We start from the raw sequence: 18,173 nt of genomic DNA, 5'->3' as shown, positions 1-18,173 counted from the left end.
ATGCTGACAATAATCAAACGTTTGTGGGTCAAGAAATTCAAAGGCTTCATAATAGTTTTCTAAATGCACAGACTGGCTTGTTCAGCCACCTGAAATCTGTATCTTAAATATAGATAGATGTATCATGATATATCTTAAATATAGAATATCATGAATATCTTAAATATATCATTATATATCTTAAATATAGATACAGATATATCATGATATCATATAAACTCAAGTAATTCTCTAGTGAAAACCAGGCATGGAGTGGTTGAGGAGCGGAAACTGAAATCCAAGTGTAGACTCAATGCTAATACATCCATCCATCCTCTCATGCGAAATGAACCCTGAACATGTGAAAAAATAAACAAACTGGTCTGGGATTACTACATGAAAAATGCCCATTGCCAAAGCAGTCTTATGAATAGCTGTGGCTAAACCAGCCTTTTTATAAAGTCACCACAGTACCCTCAAATATGAGGGAATAAAACACGTATAAAGAAAGCACATTTTTGTTTGAGACAATATCTGACATTATTTTAATGCTCATTGTTAACAGCAGCGCTGGCTGAGGGAAAGAAGATAAATACTGGCCAACAGAAACACCCCCAAAACTGCTATACCCTAACCTGACTGGTAGGAATTATTCAACTGGTTGGATGCTTAAACCAAACAAAAATAAACTAAACCCAAAAAACCCAAACCGCCAAAACAGGCAAAACTCCATGAAAAAAAATAAATCCACCAAAAAGTTTAGCTAAGAGTAATTCTAACCGTGGGAGCAGGACACCAGTGCACAGCTGTGTATTTGCAATTCACTTTGTGGGGACCATGAATTGAACGCTTTGTTGAAGACGGAAAAGAAGGACAGAGCAAAGGGGAAAGGAGGGAGAAGCTTAAATATGGAAGTGGGTAGTATCACACCTGGGAAGAGCACAGGACTTTCTTGTGGGAAGGGACAAACTCACAGTGAAGACTGGGAATGGAAAGGAGGAGAATTTAGATACCTACAACACCAATGGAGTGTAGGATGTTTAAATTCAAGAAGCAACCAAAATCTGTTGGACTGGAAAGCAATTTCCCCCATCCCAGTACGGACACGAGGGATGTGGGATAGTTTCCTTGCAAACCTTTGATTTGAACCAACTAATGCAGCTGCTTTGAATTTTATTTAGATAGAGAATTCTGTGTTCTGGTTTATTTCAACAGTCTAACAAAACATGCTTAAGAAATGGAAAACATTTTCAATTATCTTTGATAAAACTATTTTAAAAACCCAAGAAGAGTCTAAATTAATTCAATCTTCTGCCTCAGTTGGGCTTCTTTTAGCAATCGAGTTTATAGGAGGGGAAAAAAAAAAGCTACCATATAACACTTGTCTGTTTCCCAACAAAACTACTCTGATTATAATATCAGGACGTAGATATGAGCACCTTGATGATGTAAGGTGCTGGGCTGCAATGTTTCCTTTTTGCTCAGGAGGGGAAGTTGTAACCAAGATTTTCAGAATTAGTGTCAGGGATTCTCTCCTTTTCTCCTACTTCCACTGAGCATTGTACTTATTCTCACCTATGGAGGGGCAAGGATCTACCTCTTCTGTTAACTCCATGCCCTGCAACAATCTCAGTTGTTGCAAAAGACAAGTATTTTGGTTTTAATAAAAAGATAACGACTATACGGCTGGTCAGAGTGGCAGATGACGATATCTGCCACCTGGATACAGACCAAAACTAACCAGATGAGACATAGTGGTGCTGATGTACAAGACTTTGGATCATAATCCTTTATTCTGCTATTAGTATTCAGATACACGACTAAGATAATGCTGTTAGACATCATGCAGTGAAAAGGTTCATTCAAAGTTTGCAAGGTGAAACTTCAAGGTCTCAAGCAGGAAACCAGATTTCCCTTTGTTTCCACCCATAATGGCTGCAATGCACAGAAAACAATTACTTACTATCCAACTCCTCCTCCTCATCACTGGAAGAAGAGCCAATAGAAAAGAGAGTTTTAGACTTAGGAATGAGTGGAGAGATGCTGAAGGAGAAGGAGATTCGTCTCGATGGTCGAGTCCGGCCCTGGGCTGAGAAGTGGGTTAACAGCAGACATTAGAGCATGCTTGAAAATGCATTTAATAACTTAAAGGAGAGGAAAGCGGCCAAAGCAAACTAAAACCAAAGCAAAGGAAACGTCTGCAAAGCAGCTGGCTTCAGAAAAGGCACAAGAAACAAAGAATTGAGAACGTGCAAATTCCAGAGGATGCAAGTTTCAGAGGATGCAGGTCTCGTTGCATGCGTAACTCCAGGTTCAAGGCTTTCCATACTTTTGCTGCCATCTTTTTATAGGACCTCTTCATGAAGATTTAAATTTGAATGGTTATTTTCCCAAACAGAATACCAACAACATAGTGGATCTCTGGACAAAGGGCATCTGCTTCACTGAAATAACTGCCAGGGAACAGAATAACTTAAGGTTGCTGGGTACCCATCACTCACATGGTACATCAGTATGTCCTCGGGAAAGATGACTGGGAAACTTTGCCCCTGGGTCAGGTCTCACCTAAGGGTCCTACATTAAGCAGCTACATCAAACATCTTCAGTGCATATATTCAAGCACTTCTAAGTCATTCCATGGCAAGGATAAATCAATTCGCTTGTACAACAGGGTAAAGACGCTAAAAACCTTATCAGTATTAAAATTCCAAGAGAAGGAAGTAGAAATTATTAGCCTCTTTGAGCAAAACATGCCCTTTCAGCCTTTACAAAGAGAATTTTTTGTATTGCTGATATCATAACCCCAAACTGAATTCAGAATATAAAAATACTATCCGAGGACATCCAATGCAATGCAAGCAATGCAAAGCAAACTCCCCTGAAATTCTCCTTCAGCCACTAGTCACAAATGCCAATTGCCAAGAGGCAATTTGACTAAAACTATATGCATATTTTTCCAACGTAAGCAGAACAACCCTGGAGGGACCCAATGAAAAGCATTTAAATTGAAGAATTCTAAGCAAGACTTGTCCATTAGTTTTGTTTAGACTGCCTTTCAAAGGAGTAGTTTTAGTGTTCCAGACCCAAAGAACATGACTAGGCAACACTGCTTGCCGTCTTCTGTGGTTTGCTGTCTATTTAGACTAAAAGTCAAGATGAACAATAATACTTTACTGTAAATAGACCCACCTCCTCCAGCACAGTTCAACTCAACTTCCATTTCAGTGGTTTTATTTATAGCAGTTCCTGGCTTTATAACAATGCTCCACACTGGAAATTTGCTATTCCAAAGCCGAAAGCAGTCTTCCGAGCACTCCAGCCAACAGCTCTTGTGACCTCTCTCTATAAAATGCTGAAGGATTAACAGTTGTGAATGGCCACAGCAGCTCTTGGAACATCTGAGACATCAGATGGAGTACAGGCTAGAAACTCAGTCTTGGAAATTGCTCCTGCCTCAGTTCACATGACAATGAACAGGAAAAACAAGAGAAAGCCCTCCATATGATTATTAATTTGGATTTAGTTTTTGAAGCTTTGTGCAGAACGTGTTGCTTTCTTCCCATTCAGGCACATTTGCAGGGATCTGAGAATTTGTTTTTGAACACCTACCACAAAGTTATGCAAGTGCAAGTTTTCCTAGAATTCACCTCCATGAAATCAAGGATTTATTCTTGCATCTCCCTCAAGTATACTGCTGCAATAACATGAGTGTCAAAGCTAGGTGATACAAGGGAGTTTAAACAAGACCTTCTTGTAAAAGGCACTAAGCTGCTTCACATGTACTATGATCACAACTCAAGTAACACTATTCCTCTTTGAAAGCGACTGAGGAAGAATCAAGTGATTTACTGACATTTCCAAAGTCAGGAAAGCGTCAGAGGTGAGAAGAGAGTCCATGACCTGTGAAAAGAATCCCAGATTTGGGAGGAGCAATCCTACTAGTTGCTCACACCAACCGCCTGAAATGCACTGATTTTCAGAAACAACATTGCTATAAAAATGAGGCCCTTCTGAGGAGTCAAAAATTAACAACTGAGAAAATAAAGCTCACAGAAGCATTAGTAATTTTTTACTTTAGTGTCCAAAACTCAGAGACATCCACCTCAAAGCAGAAGACTAACCCTTTCACAGTCACTCTGGAATATTACTACATCTCTCCCTTCTCTCTCAACACGACCATCGTGGCAAGGCTGTCTCTAGAAGATGGGGTGATCAAACCTGTCTACCACCAGCTCAGGCCTCAATGGCATTTTTAACACAGGTCAAAGAAGACAGAGGAAAGTGGAAAGGCGGGAAATTGTCCAATTCCAAGAGGGAGGTACAATCCTCCCCTGTCATAACCCCCACCACAAGCCTGAAGGGAAGTCTCAAGGGAGAGGCAGATAAACCTCAGCCGACCAAGCTTTCTCAGCCACCAACAGCCCATTTGCTGGGAGCTAGCCAAGTTATTCATAGTGTTTGGTTACCAATGGCAATAAATTGGTTGCTTAAAAGAAGTACTAATGAAGGTCTTCAGCCCAGTGAGGAAAGGGGTGCGCCACTGCACGGAGCAGGAGCCGGCCTTTCCACGGGACAGATCTGCCCGTGCTTTGGTTACCGTTGCTGAGGAGCACATCCGTTAGGCCACATGCTTATTAATCACAGAAGAACGATGGCGAAGGATTTAAAAACATCTCCTACAAAGTATAATCTCTGTGAGCTTCTTCCAGCAAACCTCCCGAATGAATAAAACACCCTTCTTAAAAGCGCCTTTCCCTTGCTCAGCTTTGCAAGGAAGAAGCATGTTAATAAAGAGGAAAAGATCAGAGACCATCACTGATTGACAAGAGCAATCTAAAATGTCAATACAGTTTCTGGCTGGCAATTAATAAAACGAAAGCATGTGTAACACGGCCCTTCCTAAGCACATCCAGCTGCAGCCTTCTGAATGACTTTTCAGCTGCAAGAATCCATCCAGTGACGTTGCCGAAATCCCTGCAACAAGTGAATTCTTGTTATCGCTTCAATTAAGCTAAACTGAAAAATTTTACCTCATCATCATTCATTATTTTCTTGAGGAATGAGATTCAATAAATTACACCCAACTGACCCAAAACATTTAACTCAAAATAAATAGCAACAAACTTGCCCAAGGAGAACAACACATGGATTCACAAGTTTCCACGTTATCAATGTTCAGAAGAATCTAAATTGAATGAGTTCTGCCTTACCACCCACAATTCCATGCAGCAGTGAAATATTTCACATAATATAGGAAAACAAGAGCAGGTACTAGCAAATTCTGCCTTGGGAAGGTAGCAAGATACGCTTAATAATACAGATGACAGAATGGATAAGGAAAAACTGTGTTACTCACTGTCCAGCACTGGTTTACTAATCGACATTAGAGACATAGATTTGGTCAGTGGAGATGAAACAGTAGAAGAGCAGAAATTAAATCCTTGTGGCGGTGATGTTTGATGCATCTGCAGAACAGAAAATAACCACATTGAGCAAATATGTCAAGAACAGCAGCACCATCCTAGCTTCAGATCAGTGCTCACATTTACTGAAATTCTCACTTTCAAACAGCGGAAAATGTCAGTGATCCCAGTTAATAGGTGAGAAATGCAAGGATCGTGAAAAATATAAACAGTGTTACACAGGTAAAATGCAACATTTTGTTTTGTCTTAAGTGTAAGACAACTAATTATGCTAGAAATGGTGAGCCTCTGGCTGCTTGATCTTCTTGCAAGATATTACAAGATGGATGCTGTTAACTGTCTGTTAGCCACTAGAATTGCAGTGATTCCAGCTCCTCGGTATAACTAGACTGTGGTTCAGCATGGTAAAAACTACGATGCTTAGCCATGTGTTCTCCAAAAATGCCATTCCTCAAAGCAAGAGGAGACATGAGAGTCATGATATGATAGCTCTACAGGCCAGATCTTGTAGGACCTGTTTACTTGCCTTGATGTAGAGCAGTGACTTTATGAGGTAAAGAGACTGGCTGGCTAATGACTCTGGCATGAACCCAGAAAATATTATGGCTGAAACTTCAAACTCAGAAATCCAGGGTATTATAGTATTTAAGACTGTAATTGTTTCTTTAATAAAAAAAGCAGAGACTCTCATAATATTGTGGCACATCAATAGCTATCACAGACTTCCGCTCCAGAGAGACCACTCTTAATATGCAATTAAAATTTTGCTTAACTGTGGCTTATTATAATGGGCCTTTTGATTTTGGTTACAACTACGAAAGAAAAAAAAATAAAATCTTTATTTTCCTCCTACAATATGAAAATAAACCTGAAAACTTCAGCAGACAAATTACTACTTGGTATTTTGTGTGTATTTCAGGACTGCACAAAGGAGCATAAGCATTAATTGCACAAGCCTTACAACACCTCTGATTGATAGTATCCCTACATCCGTACTAAAATGTTCATAACTCTTCCACGATTACTCATGCAATTAGTGGAAGAAAACTGAGAATTTTCTTGTCATCGCCCTAAGATTTTGCCCATCAACCATGTTGCCCCAGAGAACCAAGCAGCAAATTTAACACAGTGGAAATTCTTCCACATTATAGATGGAAGATTTTAATATTATATATATATGGTGGAAGCCTTCACTTGGGAAAACAACTTTCAAAACATGGAGGTAGCATTTTCTAGATATCTAACAATAGTTGGACAGCCTTACCTGGTGATCATAGTCTCTCATTTCTCCTTGCTCGAGTTCTTCAGTGAGCAAGACCAGGGACCCACACTGGTTGCTGGCAAGCGGACTCCGTCTGAGGTCTTTGGAGCTCAGAGAAGCTGCCTCCAAGTTCGTAGAGGGCTTCTTGCTCTCACCAGAGTCTCCAGCAAGGCCTTCTAGGCTGTAACTGAAGAGAAAGCATGGTGGTTAGGGACCAGTGTCTTTCAGCACACACCACCTTCAAGTGTAAAACACAAGGCAGTCACTAACTGAACTGTGCAGGGAAATGCTGATGTTATTCCTCAGCAAGTTACTTTTTAACGACCAAGTGCAGACAGCAGTGGAGGGGTTCCTGTTTTCTTCAGAACAAATAGCAGCATCTTTGTACCTCTAATGAAACACAGTAGTTGCTCAAACAATCATTCATATTTCTGGTCAACAGACCTTCCTACTTTTTTTCTCCTTCTTGAGTGGTGCACAGGAAAATCTATAAACACCTATTCTAAAGACTTTTATATTTCCACATATTCTCTTTACTAGCTTTCACTAGGCTCTCCCTTGGAATAAAGTCACTCAAATTAAACTACCTTGTATTAGCATGGTGCTGTCTGTCTTGGACCAACACCCAACGTTCACCCCTGCAGACACATCCTCTTAATCTATTTAGCACTTGCCACTGCACAAAGCTTTGGCACTGATAATGTCCTTCTTTCTGCCAAAGCTGGTTTCTTTTTTTTTTTTCTTTTCCCCTTGTTTTTTAATTTTTTCTTTTTATTATTTTTATTATTTCTGTTTTTTAATTCAGTACATGTTGCCTCCATCGGCCAATCCATCCATTTTATCATTTGCTGAGGAAGCTACATCTTGTCCTACAGAGCCAGACAATCACTCAAAGCCAAACAAAATCTCAAACTTTCACTTGCAGAATTGGTAGTAATAAAAAGTTTGGCCAACCTCTGTAGAGACAGCTATTGATAGACAAGCAACCTCTACAGAAAGACGTTAATATACTCTCTTCTCACTCACACAAAACACCCCCTCTTTCACATGTGACTATTTCAATTTGATATATCTTCTTGATATTATCTTTGCTTCTACCCTTCCTGCTTCTTATCCCCAAGCATTGATAAACCCACTGCAATGCCAGTTTGGGTTAAAGGGCAAGTGCTATAGATTCACCTCCTGGTACACTAGCACAACTCCATGGCTAACGTTTGATTTGATACTCACAAAGTCCTGCTCGTTTGAAGCAAGACCTACCCTGGATACATATCTCAACCTGAGGCTAACCGTGACATCTCAGTGGCCAAAAAGCTGACATTTAAACAAGTGAAGGGGGAAGAACACTATAAACTGTACAGATTATTCAAACAACCAAAAGAGCTTTAAATTTAGGTAGACTTGCATAGTGGTGATTAATGTTCTGCATTCCTTTAGAATCATTAAGTGGCTGATAAATATGCACCTTCAATGCAAAAATTGCAATAAACCTTGAATTAGAAGACTTAGTAATTTTTAAAGACTTTTTTCATGGTAATTAGAGAGAAAGAAGACTAGTTGAGGCATTTACAACTTAATCTGCTAAGGCAGATTAAATTGTAAAGAAGATTTTGACTACGCAATGTGTATCAACAGCAGGCATTATAAAGTTTATTCTAAAACACCTGCAGAGAGAAGTCAGTCCCATTTCTACTGATTATTTATGGCAAAAGAATATTATTTTCCTTGCAACCCAAGGTGTTAACAGTGATGTTACACAGTACAGGAAAACCATCATGTAGTTTGTTATGACACAAAAAGCTTAAAACTGCAAATGTTAGCCCATAAAAAGTTGTCAGTGGGTGATACTTATCTGTAACTTCTATATACAGACCAAACATAATTAAATATGTAACAGGGACAGATTAATTTCTTAATATCTAGTCTTCAGAAAAAGAGTTTAATAGTTCTACCCACAACCAGCAATAACCGCCAGAGGAAAGCTATAAAGCTATAGAATCTGGGACACTGGCTTCCAGGCAGTATCAGGTAAAGATCTGATTTGCAAGCACCAATCTCAGCTTGGAGACTTTCTACAGAAGATTCAAGCTGTAAGTGCCTGGGAAATTTAGACTGGGTTTTCACAGCAAGTTTTACATGATTAGTCTCTTTGAAGAAAAAGCTAGATCTTTCAGTTTACAAAGAGCAAGTCTGTATGAACTTAAATCCTTCATGAGATCCATCCAGAACAATTAATTCATGTTTTGATTCTTTGGCTGTCACAATTACCATTATGATCATTGCTGTGGAAAAAAACACTCCTTAAAATCATCATGGAATAGAGCAGCTCAAACCAACAGTGCAGCTTCTTTAATGCTTGAGGCCAACAAAAAGCAGCCACCACCTTCACCTGCACCCCAGTTCAAAAGACCCATTCCCACGACTAATTGCTGGAGAAGCAGACGAAGCAAACAAACACGTGCACGCTTCAGCCAGAGGAGCAGTGGAAAAGGCGACGCACAAAAAGCTGATGACAGGGTGTTTGCAGTGCTCCTTTGCTGCTGCTGCACATTGATTTATACTGTACCTTCTACAAGTAAAGTCAGGACCCATGGCAATCAACTGTACACCAGAGGGACACCAGCTCAAACTAGGAACATCAAAAGAGGCAAAGAGAGGAAAAGGGCTGTGATTATTGGATTGTTATGGAATAGGGGAATGTTAAAAGACTCTTACTCTTGCACATCTTAAAAAAAACCCCAAACTCATAAATAAGGCAGCAACTACTATATATTTCTGGCTGCCAGAACACACCAGTGTGCTCCAAGTGACCAAGGTTACCACGAAATGGGTGGCAGGACAGCCCATGCTTCCCCCAAACCGATCCCCTCAGTGAGTATACAATCTACTGGAGAAACTGCTCCTTGCAGGGAGAGAAGTTTTGAGGGAAAACAAGGTTGAAACATACCCAAACCAATTCTGCATAAGTAATCACACGCATCCGTTGTGTTAGTAATGATTAGTATTCTTCTGGGACCTGTCACACTCAAATCAGAAAAGGAATCCCTTAAATATATTTAATTAAGTCCCCTCCATACAAGTATTAATAACCTGAGGCTACACTCGGGAAAAGTAAGGAGAGAGTTACATTCTCAAATGCTGCACAGCAAATCAGTGAAAGAATTAAAAAACCAGGCTTGTCTTCTTGTTAACTTGGGGTTAAATCAAGTCCTCAAATAGTACTTTGACTAGATAAACTTTCAGGTCCCACACCCCAAAAGAAGCTCAAGTTCCATCTTGAAAGGTACAAGAAATGCAAATATAGAATGCAAATATTTTGGTGGTTATTTTAAATACTGCTTTTGTTATTTTTTTTCCCCCCTCTGTCAGCTTGCGGCCCAATTGCAGGTTTTGCAGACACAGAGAAATCAATCTTCTTGTCAGCTATCACATATAAAGGATCCCTAGATCCTGGAGAAGCTCTTCAGGAAACATACGTTGTCTGAAGGGAATTTTGCATCAGCACAGATCTACCAGAGCAGCACTGCACAAATCCTGCTCCCAGCCTCTGGCCTGCGACCCACATGGCTAGGAGCCTATGAAAAGCACAGAACAAGTCTGAAGCATCCCTGGGCCAGGACTTATGAGTGCCAGAAGGCTCAAAGGCCACAGACGAAGGTTTAAAGCCACTGACTGCATCACCCCATGCCAAGTCCTCATATAGTTTCCACACAAAGTACAACACTGGAAACATTCAGGAAGGGTTTGACCATTTGTTTTCAACAGTAGAGTTCAGATAATTGCTACCTGCTTTGTTAAGGATGTTAACTGGGTGAGGATACACTCGAAGTACCTGTGCTTTGCACCCCAAAGCTCCAGGTGTGCTCCACCAGTAGCTCTCAGCACAGTACTACAAGCCTTCTTGATGAAGACATGCCTTCCCATGACATGCCAATACTTCCAAGTACTTCATCATCATCACCCAACTAAATCATCAATCAGGGCATGCAAAACCCCTTTACAGGAGATCACTTGGGGAGGGGAGATGAGCTATTACATACATCAGCCTTGTGGCAGAGCATAAACTGTTGGAATTACTTTCAGGCTGTTGCTCTGCAACTGGGGTTAAAGAAGATTATACCAAAACAACTGGAAGGCCAGAAAAATAAAGATGATGCTTATGAATTAACACATATTTCAGACATGATGAGGTATTTCAGGTTGCCTGTTTGAGACTGTAAGCTCAGTGTTTCAAGATATTATGACTCTGAATACTAACACAGCTCCTACAGAGGAGCCTGAACGGACAGCGGGTAAAAAGATGTTCATTTGCATGAGCTGAGAAGATAAGCACTTCCTCCAGAGCACAGAGTGATGCAAATAAAGTGGCTTCATAAAAGTAAAAAAGGATGCAATTTCTTGTGCTTTTTTTAAACAGTCTTTTTTTAAGACCCCTTTCCTGAACTGTACAGCACTGCTCATATGGCTTCATTTATGCTGATGCATGGTAATGCCCGGTGATTTCTTTGGTAATAACATAATGGTAACAACTTTTCCATATGCGGAAATATGGTAGGTTGTTTATACACATGCATAACCCCATCCATTTCAAGAGAGGTGAAATCCTGAGCTAATGTGCCCCAGAAGCAGAGGTAGAAGATGAGGGAGATGAGAAGAGGTTGAACCACTGAAGGGAAGAGGTTAAACTTTACTTTTTTTTAGCCTAAAAATGTATAAGTGTGGACGGTCCACATGTCTGCTGTGTCAAAATTAAATGTCCTATTGCGTATGTTAATAGACACCGCCAAGGTTACGTGAGTGAAACTGCATATCTGCATGACGGATGAGAAACTGAAAGTCTAGTATACAGCAGAATAACACAAATGGAAGAAAATGTGAAAGATGGTTATAAAAAACCCCTCTAAACTCCCCAAAACCAGCAAAAGAGCAAAATTAAAGCCATTTAATTCAAGCAGCTTCAGATCTGCAGAGTATTCTCCAACTCTGAGATCATATCTGATGCATCCCCTCCCCAGGTAACCCTCCTGCAAGCCCTGGCAGGAGTCTCTGATGTGCTTTATTACACACAGGTAACACTTGCAGGTAAAAGATTATTTTAACACAACTCCAAATCTTACAGATGGCAAAGGCCAACAAAATGATATCAAAGATTTCTCCACATTATTAACATAACATATCCTGAGGAAAATGGCTTGAGCATTTGCTCTGTGGGTCAGAAAAGCTGCCCTGGGTCAGACTGGAGAGGGAAGGCAGCCAAGCGGGATGCACAGCTCTAACACCAGTGGTTCCAGAGGTACTACAGGTTTACTAACATGACAGTATGGAGTTAGTAGACATTCGAACGCAAAACAATTAGTCACGTTAATTGGCTTTGTACCTTCTCCTATGAATGGGAGGCTTCTTTATACCATCCCCCAGAACTCGCATTGAACTGAAAATGAATCATGGAGAGTGGTCAGCAGCTTAAATGGAAAAAAATTAACACATGGCAGCTGAAGGAATAATATCCCCAACACATGAACAGCAGAGGGAATGGATGCACAGGGAAAACAAAATGAAATATGAAAGGAAATAATGCGTCTTCCTTTTCCTCCCCTCTCTTTTACAAATAAATCTGGGGTTTGGTTGGGGTTTTTTGTACAGAAAGAAGGTTTCACAGGTATTATCGACCCCACTGTGACTTAGCTGCTGCCAAAGCCAGGTCAGTTTAAAGTTAAGATAAGGACAACTATTTGACAGAAGCTGTTCACAACCATGCTTAACATCAGCTCCAGTTCCGCAGTGCTTAATCCATCAGCGAAAAATGCCAGCGTTTCTTTCCTCAGAACCAACCATAAAAACACTGCATCATTGTTGAAAGACAGGCATTGCAAATCCTCTGTGAATGTCAGGAATTAACTGAAGGATGAACATCCTTTTGTGGCAGCCCTGTTAGTTTTCTTTGTATCTTTAATAGTAAAATGTAGACACGAGGATTATCCACGAAGTGCATTTGAAGAGAAGGGCGAAGCGGAGGGGAACTGAGCGTGTTTTCACATTTCAAGATGATTACATTTTTTCTGTGAACATTTACGCTCATCCCTCTTACAAACATAAAACATGTAACAATGGAAAAGACCAAATCCTACAAAAGACTGATTTTTTCTTCCATAGGTTCTTTGAGTCCTGTATCAGCTCTATTTAAGTTTGACTTAGCTACCTTTGCCATCAGAGGAAAGACTATTATTGGTGTGGATGGGGGGCTGGACCAAGTCTTTGCTGGGGCAGGAGACACCTCTTACAGCTGCCACCACATTCCTCATTCTGGCTGTGCAGCCCAGTTCTAATCCTTGGGTTGGATTTGGTGGCAATTACACTTGATTTGTTAACTTTCTGCTCGTTTAGTAAGTACAACCTGCTTTTATGGCACAAAGAAATGCCACGGGTGCCCAGAGAAGGAGAGGGAGCACGGACAAAGGGTGGCAGGTGGTGGGAGCAGCAGAGTCCTGTCCATCAGCAGGACAAATCTTTGCTAAGCCTTTTGCTCCATGTTACTTCACTTCAAAGGTTTACTAAAGTCAAGTTACAATAATGGGATTTCCCCTTTAATTGGAAAACTATCTACTGCATGTGAAATAAATGAGTAAGTAAACACCCCGAATCTAACTGATTTGTATGAAAGTCACTTGTTTGGGCTTCCATTCCTCAGTATTTGTTGTTGCTCGCTAAGCAACCAGAATCATAACATCACAACAGCCACGTATGAAAAGAACAAAAAAAAAACCCACCCCAAAACAATCTCCCAAAAAATCCAAATTCCTCTGTAACAGAAACACAAAACCAAACAGGAACCAAATCAGCACCAGAGACCCACCCAGCTCTTCTTTTTGAATTAACCTATGTGACAGCCACCCTAATGCAGCAGCAGCTGTATCTAAGAGCATACGAGAACAATTACTCTTCCTTTAACTCCAATTTTCTTACATTTACAATGAATCTATTTTCCCCTATCGGGAACAGCCTCCAAAGTCTGACACAGGAGAATTTAACCCCATCTGTTAACTGTTAGCAGTAATTGCCAGCTATGCAGTTTATTACCCTCAGAAATCTGTACATAACAGGTCCTACACTTAAAAATAAATCTCTCCAAATGAGTTTATGAGCTTATGGACTCATCCTATCACAAACCTGCATGTATACCTTCTGTTGACTCTTTCGTAGCTTTAAAAAGATAGGTATCACTTTAATTAGTTAAATATTACCTGGGGACTAAAAATGAAGCCAAAAAAAGATGCCAGCGGTAAACAACAATAATAACAGTAATAATAAATCTTTCACCCTATGTTACTTAGAGGGTTCTGAATGTTTTTCACCATTCGCTTTAAAATCTGAAGGGTCTATGATATTCCTTTAGTGATAGCCACAGCTCCTAACGTGTAAAAGATGCACACATCTGATGGGAAGCTGCTGCCTCTCACAGGAATATCCAAACAGGTCAGTAACAATTTACTAGGAATCCGTTGTGAAAGGTCAGTTTTAACTTAATGTCATCACCAAATGTAACAGCTCCATTTATCTTAGAAGCAGAGCCATGGCCATGAAGATGGCAGCAGGCAGCCTGGAGAGCAGCACTGCGCTGCATGCCTCGGCTTCCAGCCCCTGTAAGCTGCAGGTCTACGCCAGAGCTACAAGAGGATATGGCACCCTGACCCTGCTACAACAACTGGCCATTCCTGCTCTAAAAGTGTTAAAACGCAGTAAAAACACTGGCCAAACCTCCACTGGTTTCAGAACACACAGGGTTTAACCTCAAGCATCCATCAGCCCAGATGCTGAATGGTGCAGAGCATGGCAGGGAATCTTACACCAACTACTTTATTGGTGTGCGTCTTCCTTCACTTTTTATTTTTCCCTGGTGAGATGGCACCTTTTCTCCCCACAGTCACTTAACACCAGCATCTACACACTTAAGCGGCTGTTGCATCTCTTCCTCTCATCTCTTCTGAAAGAACAAATGGAAGAACTTCCCTTCTGAATCTTTCTGAGCACCACTGGGGACATTGGTGATGGGTTAGGTGAGACTTACTGTCCAAGAGACTCTAAGGTGGACCAGTTCTGTGAAACAGGGACTGCCCACCTCACCACTACAAGAAGCCTCCACACCTCATTTATAAAACACTAGTGCCTGTGCTATCTCTTAATACAATCAGAGCAATCATGCTTGTGTTTGTTTTGTGAGCAATGAGATTTAACACTCCAGTAATTCCTTTAACAAAGCCCTTCATAAAGAAAGGGGCAGTGACAGTTCAAACGGAAGACTTGTCCCAGGGTAATTCCATTTTATCTGGAAAGCTCAAGCATACTGTAGGTATTAAGTACTTTAATCCTGAAAGTTAATTTAAAGAAAACAAACAAACATAGGTTAGGAGATTGCCTTCACCCCCTTGAGTGAAAAATAAATAAAAAGTGACATCCTCAGTTTTCTGTTTTATCATGCTGAGACTAAAGCTTTGATAAATACATGTGAGTGAGTGCAAAGTAAATCAAAGCAGCTCTTCACTCACCTCCTCTGATTTATTTCTGCTTCGTTGGTGGCATTCTTCCCTGGCCCCCAACTGTGTCGACGGAAAGGTGACAGTGGCCGCATGGAGTTTCGTAAGACGGAGGAATGAGTGGGCACATCCGTGATACTGTCCAGCTCCTCTTCCTTCTCTCCTCCCTCTGTGGCCACCATGTTGATGCAGCTGCCATCCAGGCTGTGCCTGTCCTTGGGCTGGACAAAGTTCCCTATCGGTGGGAAAGGAAGGGATGTGTCGCTGCCCAGGGATGAGTTCCTCTCCAGGGACATGGTGTCATCCGCAGAGGAACTGGAGCTGGTGACATCGCATGCAGACTGCTCCTCTTCAGGCTGCTGTGAAAGAGAAAAATTAAAGTAGAATCACAGACTGGTTTGTGTTGGAAGGGACCTTTAAACATCATCTAGTCCAATCCCCCTGCCATGGGCCGGGACATCACTCATTAGATCAGGCTGCTCAAAGCCCCGTCCAACCTGACCTTGAGTACTTCCAATAAAATGAACATATTTAACATTTCAAATAAATGCAAAGATTTTATATTTCACATTAACTGAGAGATTTCCTAGCTGATAGCACGAGGGAAATTAACCATCACAGAAGTGAGACATTTTGCTCTGGTTTCAGAAGTGGATGAAATGGTCTGCAGAGCAACCTCTTTCACCCCTCAAGTCCCTGGCTGCCATAACCCTGTGCTCCCAGCTTGGGTCCTCTGCCTGCCTTCCTCTCTACAATTCCATATGTCATCCTGAACAGCAATTTCTGTGCATTTCTGCCCATTTCTGGCTAAACCTGTTATCACCATTTCTGGCTAAACCTGTGATTGGTCAAGGCGCTACCAAACTGCCAAAGGTTTATGGAGAACAAGTAATGGGGAACTGGGTCATCATGGCTCCTGCTGACAAACGCCAGCCTCTCCTGTGGTACCTGGGATGGATCTGTAGCTCTCAGCCAGGAGAGCTCCAGGGCAACATACTGTTCCACTACATCATGCAGTACGAAAGGGACAATTACTCAGCAGGAGAGAATAGACAGGAAAGACCTAAAAGCTTAAATCTCCGTCCCCTACTACTTTCCATTAAGCAGAAAGTTAATGCCAGGATTTGCAGCATTTTTCAATTCCAACTGTAATTGAAAAATATTGTTCCAGAGGCTCAGCCACTCTGTATTACATGTCTCGAGTCATACTGCCATTTTCTGGTTTAGTTTGCTCCAAAAGCAGTAAGTGGAAGCCAAACTGGTTCTCTTTGGCCAAAGGCCACATGCTGACCACACAGCCAGAACAGAGCCTGTGCGTTTTCTGTGTTCCACATGGCTAGCATGAAAAAACACAAGCCCCTCTCTGACATCACCTTCAGTCTGAAATGGTGTTTGCCTCAACACACTGACATGGGAAGTTTCAATTTATTCTCCTGCAGAGCCCTGTGCTCTATCATTTAAAATAATAATAGGGAGAATGATCTGTCAGACCATATATAACAGACTATTCAGCAAAGCCGCAGCAGTTAATTGTCTTCAAATAGCAGTCTCGGTGGGTCTCAGCAGAAACTGAGTGCTCAAGGAGCTGCAGGCTTTTAGATCTCATTTGGCACAAGACAGTGGGCTACAAAATCCTGTTCTGAAGGGACAGATGGGCATCCAAACCCATGCAGGGCTGGGTGAACAGGAGTGATGCTGCCCCACGGCAGCACTCACCTTGGATCCTGCTGCCATGGCTTCGTTCAAGCCCAGCAGTGTTAAATGTTCCAGACGCTTTTGCTTTTCTGTGCCTTTTTTTGACAGGCACACATTATGAACTAAAAGCTCTTTTGTTAAACTGCATAAAAAGAAACTGAGATGTTCAAAAAGTATTCTAATCGAATATTTCAAATATAAAGCCCTGTTTCAAATTTGGCTATTTTTCATTCTTATTTCAGTTTAACAGGTACACAATAATGTTCCTAAGGTGGTTTAAATAAACGCTGTCACACTATTTCCTTTCTCCCATCCATCAAAGGAAAAATAAAAGAAAAAAACCAGCGTCAACAGCACAGCACCAAAGTACAATCTACCTTTTAAACACAAAATGTTAAAATATATCCCTCCAAAAGCATTCATTTCATGGTAAGAATGTCAAATATTAATGCTGAATTTGTGTAAGTACTTTTATAGTACACTTATACTGGAAAGTATTGGATTTGACAAGCATTTGAATTGGAAGAGTAGATTAAAACAAGAAAGAACTGAAATGGATGCCCAATGGATGTAAAATTTTTGATGATATTCAGTGTTATTCAAGATAATCTGATATTTGTGTGACTCACGATGAGCGCTTACTGAATTGCTTAAATCCAGACAGATTAAGTAGTCATCATTTGGATAACACTCCTTCAGTAGAGGAAACAGTCTGCTTCACTTTTCTGACACACAGGAAAATACTGTTATACATGAGGGCAGCACAGCAGGAGGAGAGAGGACTACCCGCCAGCTGTACAGCGGAAGGATGGGAGAGTTTGGAAACATTAAACTTGGATGCAAATCTAGCAACAACAGTGCAAAATGTCAAATTCTATAGGGAGGAATTAGAGGAAAAAGAGGGATTTTTATTTCCCACATGAGAACATTGCTCCAGTTTAAAATGCAGAACAAAACCTGCTTCCCTAGCAGGGAAGATTTAGGGTTTCTATTGTAAAGTGCAGTTCAAAGAGATGTTATTAAAAATGCGAAATATATTTGGTCTTTATCAGACTGACTATAGAACAGAGTGAACAATTCCCTTGAACTTGTGGCCCATACTTACTCCTCTAAATATATTCTGTCTTCAGTTAAATGATTTTTCAGGTTTGGGGTTTTTGTTTGAAACAAAGCAAAATAGTTAATCCTGGTCTTTAATAGCTAAAGACCAGAACTGTGTCTGCACAATGCCAAGTGTGGCTGACACATCTAAGAAACATCTATATTGCAGCCACCTCTGCAAGA

At 40.9% G+C, this 18,173-nt stretch overlaps 1 protein-coding gene across 3 annotated transcripts in view; it reads right to left on the bottom strand.

The window, feature by feature from the left end:
- AKAP13 (A-kinase anchoring protein 13) overlaps window positions 1-18,173 on the bottom strand; it is a 74,926-nt gene that overhangs the window by 37,959 nt on the left and 18,794 nt on the right. Inside the window, exons 4-8 of one of the 3 annotated variants that reach the window (XM_030497334.1) lie at window positions 15,207-15,553; window positions 12,041-12,094; window positions 9,230-9,292; window positions 6,667-6,850; window positions 5,336-5,444 (exon numbers count right to left, since the gene is read on the bottom strand). In XM_030497334.1, the coding sequence (XP_030353194.1) occupies window positions 5,336-5,444; window positions 6,667-6,850; window positions 9,230-9,292; window positions 12,041-12,094; window positions 15,207-15,553 (757 nt within the window). The remainder of the gene's footprint in view (window positions 1-5,335; window positions 5,445-6,666; window positions 6,851-9,229; window positions 9,293-12,040; window positions 12,095-15,206; window positions 15,554-18,173) is intronic. The other 2 variants (XM_030497335.1, XM_030497336.1) reach the window with 2 other exon arrangements.

Source organism: Strigops habroptila, chromosome 9, assembly GCF_004027225.2.
Source record: "Strigops habroptila isolate Jane chromosome 9, bStrHab1.2.pri, whole genome shotgun sequence".
NCBI classification, from domain to species: domain Eukaryota; kingdom Metazoa; phylum Chordata; class Aves; order Psittaciformes; family Psittacidae; genus Strigops; species Strigops habroptila.
Note: the sequence above shows the minus strand (reverse complement) of the source record. Positions and strands in the feature narration are given on the sequence as shown.